Source organism: Bidens hawaiensis, unplaced genomic scaffold, assembly GCF_021521415.1.
Source record: "Bidens hawaiensis isolate Kalapana, Puna unplaced genomic scaffold, B.hawaiensis_p1.1 tig00023236_1, whole genome shotgun sequence".
Taxonomy (NCBI): Eukaryota; Viridiplantae; Streptophyta; class Magnoliopsida; order Asterales; family Asteraceae; genus Bidens; species Bidens hawaiensis.
In genome coordinates, this window is record NW_027493648.1 from 247,797 (window position 1) to 259,634 (window position 11,838).

General features: G+C 36.4%; 1 protein-coding gene and 1 pseudogene across 1 annotated transcript; both read right to left on the reverse strand.

Moving 5' to 3' along the window:
- Nucleotides 1–8,102: 8,102 nt before the first annotated feature.
- LOC143567212 (secreted RxLR effector protein 161 pseudogene) lies at nt 8,103–8,822 on the reverse strand (annotated as a pseudogene).
- Nucleotides 8,823–10,593: 1,771 nt separating this feature from the next.
- LOC143567213 (uncharacterized) lies at nt 10,594–11,785 on the reverse strand. Its single transcript, XM_077053678.1, has 3 exons — nt 11,368–11,785; nt 10,748–11,286; nt 10,594–10,689 (listed from the first exon to the last, which is right to left on the reverse strand). Exons 1-3 carry the CDS (start codon nt 11,783–11,785, stop codon nt 10,594–10,596), a joined length of 1,053 nt encoding a protein of 350 aa, XP_076909793.1.
- Between the last annotated feature and the right edge of the window lie 53 nt (nt 11,786–11,838).

Below are 11,838 nucleotides of genomic sequence, written 5' to 3' on the forward strand. Positions count from 1 at the left end.
ACGAGCACATCGTTTTAATCAATACCTTAGCCAACATAAATCGTTTAACCCGTATCAAAACGAGCTCCCTTTGCTCCGGCCTATTGGAACAACTACTCAGCCAAATCAGCCCCGAACCTTTTTTCAGAACCGAACCCGCTTGCTCACAAAATAAACAAATCTTGGTTAAAACCTAACTCGTTCAACCTGAATAAAACTTAAACCTTAGAATTTTCCTTAAATTCCTTGTAAATAAAATAAGTCACCACTTTGTTTTTTTCGTGACCTGTGCAACATGAATCCTCCAACTGAATACCTTTTCTTTTTTTTTTTTTTTTTGAGAATTCTTTTCAATACTAATACACAGATGATCGAACCATAAAACAAAGAAACTGGAAAAACAACAATACCAATCACATACCGATGCTCCTACTACACAACTAGATCGACGGAACGCTTTTGTTCTTCCTTTCACTAGATTTGGTTAAAACCTAACTCGTTCAACCTGAATAAAACTTAAACCTTAGAATTTTCCTTAAATTCCTTGTAAATAAAATAAGTCACCACTTTGTTTTTTTCGTGACCTGTGCAACATGAATCCTCCAACTGAATACCTTTTCTTTTTTTTTTTTTTTTTTTGAGAATTCTTTTCAATACTAATACACAGATGATCGAACCATAAAACAAAGAAACCGGAAAAACAACAATACCAATCACATACCGATGCTCCTACTACACAACTAGATCGACGGAACGCTTTTGTTTCTCCTTTCACTACCGCCAAACAGAAAAGAACACCACTATTTCCCGGTCACAAATACTCAGCTCGTCGTCTTGATTGCCGATGACGGCTTGACCAAACTCTCCTAATCAATCACGACTTTGATCGATGTCTTGAGTCTTCGGTCACCTCCTTATCGATTTCTTGAACTTGGCTCTGATACCAATTCAAGTCCCGTATCGATAATGAAACACCAACTAAACGAATAACCCTCGTTTATATTAATCAGAAAATCTAACTCAAAAAAAGTAATTACAACTCTATCAAACCCTAACTCGGTTTGACTTTTGATGAACCCTAACTCGGTTACATCTAGATGAACCCTAACTCGGTTACATCTCGTGTGTGCCTCTTAGATAAACCTTAACTCGGTTGCATCTCACACCACACTCTATAATGTCTAACCATGACTTGGTTTATATAGACTAACATAACTTGTTAGACAAGACATTACCTATTATAATTACAATACAATTAGAAAACATAACCACTATGACTGACTTGTCAATATTGGTCCCTCAAGTTCACCGACTTGTGACTTGATGTCTGAAATTACTTCCAACACAAAATGGGTACAAATGCAGTGCACTGAACGAAAAATCAATTATAAAATTATGGATCAACTTCAAAATGATTCTGGCACTTCTCTGTCGTTTACTTCATCATAAGATCCCATACAAGTATTAGTCATGTAGCCATTCTCTCTAAGAGGCTCCATGAACGTACACAGCAAAGCTACATCAGGAATATTATGATCATGGACGAAACTTTTAAGGTGCGAGGAGGGTTTCCGCCCCTGTTTTTGTGATCAGTATTATTTTTGATAAATATAGTCCATGTACTTCCAATATTATTTTTTAGAGCTTTGAAGTGGTAATATATTAGTTTAATAGCTCAAACCAAACCAATTAAAGGAACTAATTATGTTTTTAAGGATTTATAATATTTATTTGGTGAAAAATATTTGTTTATTTTATGTGTAATAACCTAATTAATGTTTAATATTTTTGACCCCTCCTATTTAAAAGTTCAAGTTCAGCATGTAATATTATGATCCCATACAAGCATTATATCCATAAACTGAGTAGAACGTATACCTTGAGTTGATAACTCCATCTGAGATTTTGTTTGAAACTCAAGATGCTTCTAATTTTCAATCTCTTCTACGTATCGGTCAGACAGGAACAAACAAATACTTACACTTCAAAAGGTCGGATTAGAAAAGCATATGAAATTACTAGACCTTAATTAGAGTTGTAATATCCATCATCGGTTTTGGCTTCGTTCTACGACATAATCGACGAATGAGAAGTTATCTTGAATGAATCAAGTATATAAGGACCCACACAATTTAACCCATTTGATTTCGAAATTAAACCTATATCAACATATACGTATGAAATATAAACCAGGGGAAAACTAATCACACTAAAAACATACCCAAAGATCAGAAATAAGAGTATTTTAGTAAAATCTGATTTATCAGAAAAAAAAATTGCTTGTATTACTATGTCACTTTATTACTATATGTCAAGTTACTGGTAAATGCATGTGTGTTTCTATGTTTTCTAATTTGGAGTCGGGGTCTCTTTGGAAGCGACCTCTCTATCCGCATGGGTAGAGATAAGGTTTGCCTACATCACACCCTTGTTTTACCCTGTCAATGGTTTTTGCTATTCGTGGGATTTACTGGGTACGCTTGTTGTTGTCGTTATTATTTTTTTTATATTTAAGAGTATTTTGGTAATTTTATTATAACTTAACAGAATACAACCAACCGGGTTAATGAATTAGATGGAAATGACAACTTTTTGAAATCATGATGACGGTAATGCTAAAAAAAGAACTTTTTGGGCATAAATGATTCAATGACAGGCCTGACCACCTAAAACTCTAGTAGTCAAACGTATCCTTAGTCGATGTTTAATTGTTGATAATTGATCGTATTTAAAGAAACGTTCAGCCCAAAGTGATACCATTTTCCACTTCTTATTTTCATAAACGCCTTTGTTTTTCTCATCGGATTCATTTCTGTATTACCTCACCAATATATTTTTCACCTATGGCTGCCGGCCCTTAACCAAGTCGTTGATGGATCAAGTTACATCCAGGACAAAAGTATAGGTTAGTTGTATGTTAATTGTCTTTTGGAAATAGACAAATAAAGTTGGTAATATTTTGTTTAGTATAAATTTTGGGTCAACAATAGCCTTTGACTCGGTCACTTGGCATGTCTTGATATATTTGTTGGTTTCAACTATTGCTAATTGAGATAAAGTTTATTTATTGCTAAAAGGTGTGACTTGCATTACTAGTGAATAATATATGAAAATAGATATGTATCTTCTTATTGAATATTGCCAATCTATCCTCATAATTGACACCTTTATTTCTATGTCCTTATCTTTTCTCTTGAACTTGACTTGGCATTACATTTGTTTAATTTCTTCGATTTTGAGTTTTTAACAGTAATTCTTTAACATCTCGTGAAAGTTGAGTTGGAGACTTTGTTTCATCTGTTTACTTACTTGATTTTTATAGAGTTTCAATCTGATCGTTAAGGAACAATAAAAGTTAATTTTGAAACATAAATAATTGAGTTTATACTTAAACACTCGGTCATCATGTAAGCCCGTACGTAATCAATAAAATGAACAGATTAACTTCAATACAAATAAACATATATAAATGAAAATCACATGAACATACCTTAATAGTTTAGCATATACCGACATGGAGTTTAAATATATGGTTTGCACTCCGAAGGAAGGAGCACATGGATGAGACACGGTTTTGGCCACAATTTTGATGTTTTGTGGTTAATGTTGTGCAGGTTTTCTGACTTCGATTTTCAACTTACGGTCAATAAATCATAGTGACCATGACTTAATATGATGTTCGTCTTCAACTTTTATACCTCCGGATCAAAAATGTTCATGATCTTATACGAAGGTGTAGGTGACATTGGTTTGGCAATGTAGCAAGTAAATGGAAATCAGTTGGATAACGAAGGTTTTTGTTCTTTCTGAATTACATAATTAGTTAATATGGTATACTTAATTTATAAACAGTACATTAATAGCAAAATAAAGTATTATTGGTGTACGCCACCATTGGACGTCCCCAATGGCCGGTCTCAAAATATTAAAGTGATTAGTGTAGTCCATTGATACAGTCTATTTAATCCTAGCTCTTTCCCTGATTTTTCGGACATGAGTAACTGTTATTATTCCCTTCATCATCAATCATTTCATTTGTGTTTGTCAAATGAAAATTCTAATGCTATGCTATGCATGGATGATGAAAGACAAGTACTTCTTCAGTTCAAGCATGGACTCACAGATAGTGACGGTCGACTTGCATCTTGGGTCCAGGAGGAGAATAGCGATTGTTGCAAATGGGCTGGCATTGTTTGTGATAACATAACAGGTCATGTTCACAAGATTCATCTTCCAGGTAATTGCTTATTCTATAATGTTTGTGACAAGATATTAAGAGGAGATTTAAGCCCGTCTCTGTTGAATCTGAAACAACTAAAGCATTTAGACTTGAGCAACAATGATTTTGAAGGAAAGCAGACTCCTAGATTTATAGGTTCACTTAGAAGCCTGAGTTATCTTAACCTCTCATGTTCCGGATTTGGTGGAACAGTCCCTCCTCATCTGGGGAATCTGACGGAATTGCGCACCCTCAGTCTTGGAAGCTTTTATGATAGTTTTGAATCAACTAGCATTATGAGTATGCAATGGTTGTCTGGTCTTTGTTTCTTGCATCACCTAGATATGAGTGGCCTAGACCTTAGCAAAGCATTCGATTGGCTTCAGGCGATTAACACCCTTCCTTCTTTGGTTGAACTGCACTTATCTTATTGTCGACTCACGCATATACATCCACATGTTGCTAGTCTTAATCTCACAACCCTTTCCGTGCTTGATCTTTCCAGAAACTATTTGGTCAATAACAGCTTTGTGCCATTGTGGATTTTCAGTATAACTAGTCTAGTTTCATTAGATTTAAGTTGGTGTGATTTCCTCAGACTTATTCCTAGTAATAGTGAAGGCTTCCATAATATGACCTCTCTCGAGTTGCTTCATATGTCTGGGAACCATTTTTTGAATTCTTCATCTGTATTAAAAAGGGTTTTCTGTTAATAATCTCATCTCGTTAGATATTAGTTATTGTGGTGTTTCAGGTTTGGTTCTTGATTCCCTTCACAACTTGACCTCTCTTCTTACCGTTGATCTGTCACATAATCAACTTACAAAGACAATACCTAAATCATTGGGTAATCTTTGTAATTTGAGAGAGATTGATATGTCATTTAATAGTTTTGATAACACCAGTCTAAGATTTCTTCTTGAAAGTGTTTTCGAGTGCAAATCACCTAGCTTGGAATCAATAACCATCACCGACTCAGGGCTTACCGGTCATCTACCGGATCAAATTGGACAATTGATAAATCTCGCATACCTCCAACTTGAAAGTAACAGTATTGTTGGCACGATTCCAAATACTATAGGACGACTATCTTTTTTGAAGTATTTAGATCTTGCCAATAATCTTATTTCTGGTCAAATTCCATTATCAATCGGAGGATTATCGTTGTTGGAGGAGTTACATGTTTCAAATAACCAACTGAATGGCAGCCTTCCAGATAGTCTCGGTCTACTTTCAAATTTGACAGTTTTTGATTTTTCTTATAATTTTTTGACTGGTGTTGTGACAGATGCTCACTTCACGAACTTAAGTTGATTGAAATCACTATATGGATCAGGTAATGACTTGATCCTCAGACCACGCCTAATAAATTGGGATCCCCATTTCCGGCTGGAGATCCTCCATTTAAACTCTTGGGATATAGGTCCTCAGTTTCCACTGTGGTTGCTACAGCAGAGCGAGTTAATTGATTTGGAGATAAGCAACACAAAGATTTCCACAACCATGCCTCTCTCCTTTTGGAGATTATTCCCAAATTTGTTTGCTCTAGATATGTCGCATAACCAAATTCAAGGAAAGTTGCTTGCTATCCCTATAACACTCCTTTTTCTCAACTTGAGTTATAACAAGTTTAGAGGACAGTTACCTAAAATCTCAGATCGTTCATTGACAGATATCATCGATCTATCGTATAATTCCTTTGTGGGATTGTTACATCCTTTGATATGTCCTTATGGTGGAGAACATTTGTTGGTTCTTAATCTTGCACATAATCAATTATCAGGTGCCATTCCTAACCAATGTTGGGAGAAGTATCCCAGTTTGATATTTTTAAATTGGAGAACAACAATTTGTCAGGTGGTATTCCTAGAACTCTGGGATCTTTATCTTCATTGCAATTATTGAATATGGGTAACAACAATCTTTCTGGAAGATTACCAGCTTCATTAAAGAACTTGACAGAATTATGGGTCCTTCAACTTGCTAGAAATAATTTTGTTGGTAGAATTCCGACATGGCTTGGGACGGAGCTCTTAACATTGAGAATCCTCAACCTCCGTTCAAACAATTTTCAAGGAAATATAACTTCTGAGCTTTGTTATCTTACTCGTATTCAAATTTTGGACCTTGCTCATAATAATCTATCTGGAGATATACCAAGATGCTTTAACAATTTCACTATCCTCTCTAGGAAAGAAGCTGTTTATATTGATGGATTTAATTTCCCATATTTTGGTGGTATACAAACTCTTACCAGTGCTTCATTAGTGATAAAAGGACGAGAAGACATATATAGTAGTAACCTCAGGCTTGTGATGATTATCGACCTTTCGAGTAACAATTTTTTCGAGCGCATCCCAAGTGAGCTAACTACCCTCAAACAATTACAATCTCTGAACTTATCAAGAAATCAATTGACTGGGAATATCCCGAAGAACATTGGGGATATGAAATCACTTGTATCATTTGATGTGTCTCTTAATCTGTTTTCTGGCGAACTTCCCATGAGCTTGTCAAGCCTGAACTTTTTGAGCAGCTTCAATGTGTCCTACAATAGTTTTACAGGAAGAGTACCAACAAGCACACAACTGCAGACTTTCAACGAGTCCAGCTTCTTTGGCAACAAACTTTGTGAAGATCCACTGCCTAAAAGTTGTGCAGTTGCTGTACCAGATGCCCTTCGTGAAGAAGAAAAGGATGGATCACATAGTGCAGATTGGGGACTGATTATTAGCATGGTGTGTGGATTCATTGCTGGCTTTTGGGTTGTGGTGGTTCCTTTGATAGTTCGCACCAGGTGGAGAATTGCATATTTTGGTTTATTGGGAAAATTGAAGTATATGGTCTTTGATGTCATTCGTGAGTACTTGGGTAACATGTTTCATAAGTGATGATAAATGTTGTAATATGTTCAGTTTTATGTTGAAAATATTGCAACTGTATACGTAATAAAGTTACAGCCTTAGATTAGATCTTTTTAATAAAGTTACACGCATCCCCTCCTAGTCCCTCGTTTTGTTTTTATTTTTGTTCGTTTCATATTTTTTCCTCGGTTTATATTGATGTGCAACATTTTTTAATAACAATAGTAGTTCTAAGTTTCCGGTTTAATATTTTATTTTTTATTTTTATTTTTTTTTTGCATAGTTACTTATATATTTCGTTTCCAGTATTCTTACAATGATACTGTAAAACCAATCAAACTCTTATATATCAACACAAATTTGGGATCATATTTTAAATAATTGTTATACAAAAACTAAACATATATATTTTTAAATTGTTTGGTCAAATCATGTTATGAAACTGTTACCAAATTGTTAGCATGATGCTTTTAGAAAATGTGTATTTGACATTTTAAAAAGTGTCCCTGGAAAACAAATGTTTTTTCTTTTAGCAGAATCTATATTTGTGATAGATGTATTATGTTTCAAACTAAAGAAAGATAATGAAGAATTAGAAAGATATGATGCATGGGTGTTTGTTTTAGTCAACATGTGCTCACTACACTACTATTAGTATATGGTCTATGGGATTGATCATTGATGTGGGTGTATGCTCAGTAAAAGACGTACGTGTGGAAAGAGTGAAGAAATGCATCGACTCTAATCTTTTAAAACACAGACAACAAGCTGTTGGAGTTAGATATCAAAAGCAACCAAGAAGATTTCACGAAAGTCTATGCATTCTCATTAATAAACAACTCCTTATATAGGAGAACAAAACACAAACCTACTCCAACACAAATATTATCTTAACCTCCTATAAACAAGATAATGAAAAAAAAAACAAATTCAAAATAAACATAAAGACTAGACTCGATATCCTAACATGACTCAACAAAACATTAATATTAATAGATAAATATAAACTTTGAATTATCTCTTCAACACCCCCTCTTAATTCAAAGTTCCTTCACTCCCATTAGCTTTCTCAAATAAGTAAACTGTTCGGTTCCAAGCGCTTTAGCAAGTGCATCTGCTACTTGCTCTTCAGTGTAACACGACTTCACTATAATTTGATTAGTTTCAACCAAGCTTTTAATATAATGATATGTAATATCAATATGTTTGCTTCTTTTGTGTAGAGCTGCATTCTTTGTGAGGAATATTGCTGATTGATTATCACATAAAATGGTTGTTGGCTCTGTTTGTTTAATTCCCAGTTCATCTAGTAATTGCCTCAACCACACAGCTTGACATGCCGCAGCACCGGCTGCTACGTACTCTGCTTCTGTTGAGGATAATGCCACAACTTGTTGTTTTTTAGAACTCCATGAGATAGCTCCAGACCCACAAAAAAATATGTTTGCTGATACACTTTTTCTATCTTCCAACGAAGTAGCCCAATCACTATCTGTATAGCCTTTCAACTTGACTGTTTTGCCCTTTTCATACCATAACCCGTAACTAACGGTTCCAGCCACATACCTGAGTATACTTCTTGCCGCTCCTAGATGACAAGCTGTTGGTTTCTGCATATATCTTGAAATTAACCCTACAGCAAATGCAATTTCCGATCTTGTATGAGAAAGATACAACAGCCCACCGACTAGACTTCTGAACACACGAACGTCAGCAATTTCATCACTTTCATCAGCTTTGAACTTCTCTCCACAATTCATAGGAGTCAATAATAAATTGCAGTTCTTCATTCCAAACTTATTTAGCAAATCAGTAGCATATTTTCTTTGAGAAAAGAGAAAACCTTCTTTGCTTTGTGTTATTTCTAAACCAAGAAAATAAGAGAGTTTCCCAAATCGGGCATCTCAAATTCTTTCACCATCAGAGCTTTAAATTCTTGTAGAAGAACTGTGAATGAGCTTGTATATATTATGTCATCTACATATATACACACAATTATAAGGTCTTCACCCGTCCTCTTAACATACCCAATTGGCTCACTTTTGGTTCTATGGTACTCATGCCCTTGTAGATATTTATCAATTCGTTCATACCAAGAACGTGGAGCCTGCTTCAGACCGTACAAGGCTTTGTGCAGCCTATAAACTTTGTCTTCTTGATCTTCGATTTCAAACCCCGGGGTTGGATCACATACACTTCTTCTTGAAGCGGTCCATTCAAGAATGCCGATTTTACGTCCAATTGATGCATACTCCACCCTTTTTGTGCTGCAAGAGATAGTATGACTCGAATAGTTTCAAAACGAGCTACAGGGGAAAATGTTTCTTCATAGTCTATCCCGTACTCTTGGGCATAACCTTTAACAACTAATCGTGCTTTGTGCTTTTGAATCTTACCATAGGCTCCTAGTTTTATCTTATAAACCCATTTAACCCAATTGCTCTTTTGTTATTTGGCAACTTTGTTAGGGACCAAGTTTTATGCTTTTCAAGTGCACTCAACTCAGTTTACATTGCACTTACCCACTCCTTATACTTAACTGCTTCATTATAGCTTGTAGGTTCTACCATGGTGAGAGCTAACTGGCACGTGTTCGTTTCCGTGTTCTCTTCATTACAAGTGCTACTTGTGGAACCCACTTCATAGTCTCTCAACCGGACTGAAACTTGTTTTCTTCAGCTACTTCTTCTTGGTTCTGAATTTCGGTTACTTCTTGGTTCGGAATGGCTTGGGGTGTTTGTTTCTTCACTTTCCTCCGTTTCACTTTCTGCTTCAATCAAGGGTTCCTTGTTTGCTTCATCTTTCTGAAATAAATCAGTAGGTAAGATGTGTTTATCTTCATTGGCAGCATGCCAATTAGCAGTTTCTTCGAAGACAACATCTCTACTTGTGATTATAGTTCTTTTAGCCGGGTTTTACAACCTATAAACTTTGGACGTATGAGCATATCCGACAAATATGCACTTCACTGATTTGGGATCAAGTTTCCTTCGATGTTGAGCTGGTGTTAATGCATAGGCAATGCATCCAAATACTTTCAAATGATGAACTAAAGGCCTTCTTTCATAGTACACTTCATAAGGTGTTTGCTCACTAACAACTTTTGTTGGTGATAAGTTTCTTAAATAAACAGCAGTAGCTACTGCCTCTGCCCAGAATTGCTTACTTAGACCCTTCCAATGTAACATACCCATCGCCATCTCATACACCGTACGATTCTTCTGCTCCGACACACCATTCTGTTCCGGTGTATACGGAGCGGTAAAATCATGACGTATGCCTTCAGTTCGGCAAAAATCTTTGAATTCCTTGGAGCGGAATTCTTCACCATTGTCGGATCGAATTCCCTTGATCCTTACACCAGTCTCAGTTTCAGTTTTGGCTTTTAATATTTTGAATTTGCCAAATATTTCAGATTTCTCATGAAGGAAGTATACCCAAGTCATCCTACTAAAATCGTCTGTGAAAAAACAAAATACTTACTTCCTCCAAGGGATTGCGTTGGCATCGGTCCAGCTACATCTGTGTGAATCAACTGTAGTTTGTGGGATGTTCTTGATGCTTCATGAGGAAACGAATTCCTGGTTTGCTTCCCAAAAACACATCCTTCACATGTGGTATTCCAACCTGTAATAATGGGTAAACCGTTTACAAGACTTTTGCTACTTAACGTTTTAAGGCTAACCTCGTTTAGATGCCCATATCGTAGATGCCATAACCATGACTCGTCTCGCATTGTTGAAAGAACCGTTGATGTTTGAGTTATGTCAAAGTGGAATGTGTTGTTGTTGGCCATCGGAATTTTGTATGTTACTTGACCACTACGTTTGTTTGTTATAGTACACTCCCCCTCGTCAAACAAAATCGAGTGTCCAGCTCTCATCAACTGCCCTACACTAAGTAGGTTGTAACTCAGATCTGGTGCGAACTGCACCTCTTCTATGGTTCTATGTTTACCCGTGTTCGTCTGTATTTTGACCACACCTTTGCCTTCAACTTGAATTCCGTTTCCGTTTCCCATTCTAACTTTTAGCTTCTTCATGTCATCTAGGCTTTTGAACAACCCTTTTTGTCTCGTCATATGGTTAGAACACCCACTATCCAAGAACCACACATTACTTGCAAGAGGTTCTTCCTTATTATTTGCCATAAGAGCTTCTTCTTGGTTACTGTCACATGAGACAACCATGAAAAGCCGACCTTCTTCATCTTCATCTTCTCTTTCTATGGCAGCGTTAGCTTAAGGTTCGCTCCAACATTCCGACCTCACATGTCCAAATCGGTTGCAATTATAACATTGCACACCCCTTCCTCGGCCGAACCCTCGACCTCTTCCTCTACCACGACTACGGGCTGATCCGCGTCCTCTTCCTCTGAAAGAATAACCACTCTCATCTTCCTTTGCTTGGAAAGCATGTTCTTCTTCAACCGGTTGAACGTTTCTATTCAACCGAACCTCATGAACTTGGAGTGAACCCATAAGTTGATCAAAAGACAAGGTAGACAAGTCTTTAGATTCCTCGATGGCAGCAACCACATGATTCCATCGGTCTGGTAGACTTCTAAGAACTTTCTCTACAACCTTCTGATCGGCCACGTCTTCCCCGTACGCTCGTTGTTTATTCACCAATTTCATTACCTTGGATAAGAAGTCACTGACTACCTCTCCATCTTTCATCTGGATGGTTTCAAAGTCACGACGAAGACCTTGAACTCTCACCATCTTAACCTTATCATCCCCTTGATACTCATTCCTGAGTAACACCCACGCTTGTT

Bases quoted from the DNA above. Each gene is read 5' to 3' on its own strand.
- LOC143567213 (XM_077053678.1), bottom strand. From the start codon at position 11,785: ATGGTGAGAGTTCAAGGTCTTCGTCGTGACTTTGAAACCATCCAGATG. The intron at 11,287-11,367 runs GTGTGCAATGTT...ACGCTGCCATAG, and splicing joins AGGGTTCGGCCGAGGAAGGG to AAAGAGAAGATGAAGATGAA. The intron at 10,690-10,747 runs GTTAGCCTTAAA...CCATTATTACAG, and splicing joins GATATGGGCATCTAAACGAG to GTTGGAATACCACATGTGAA.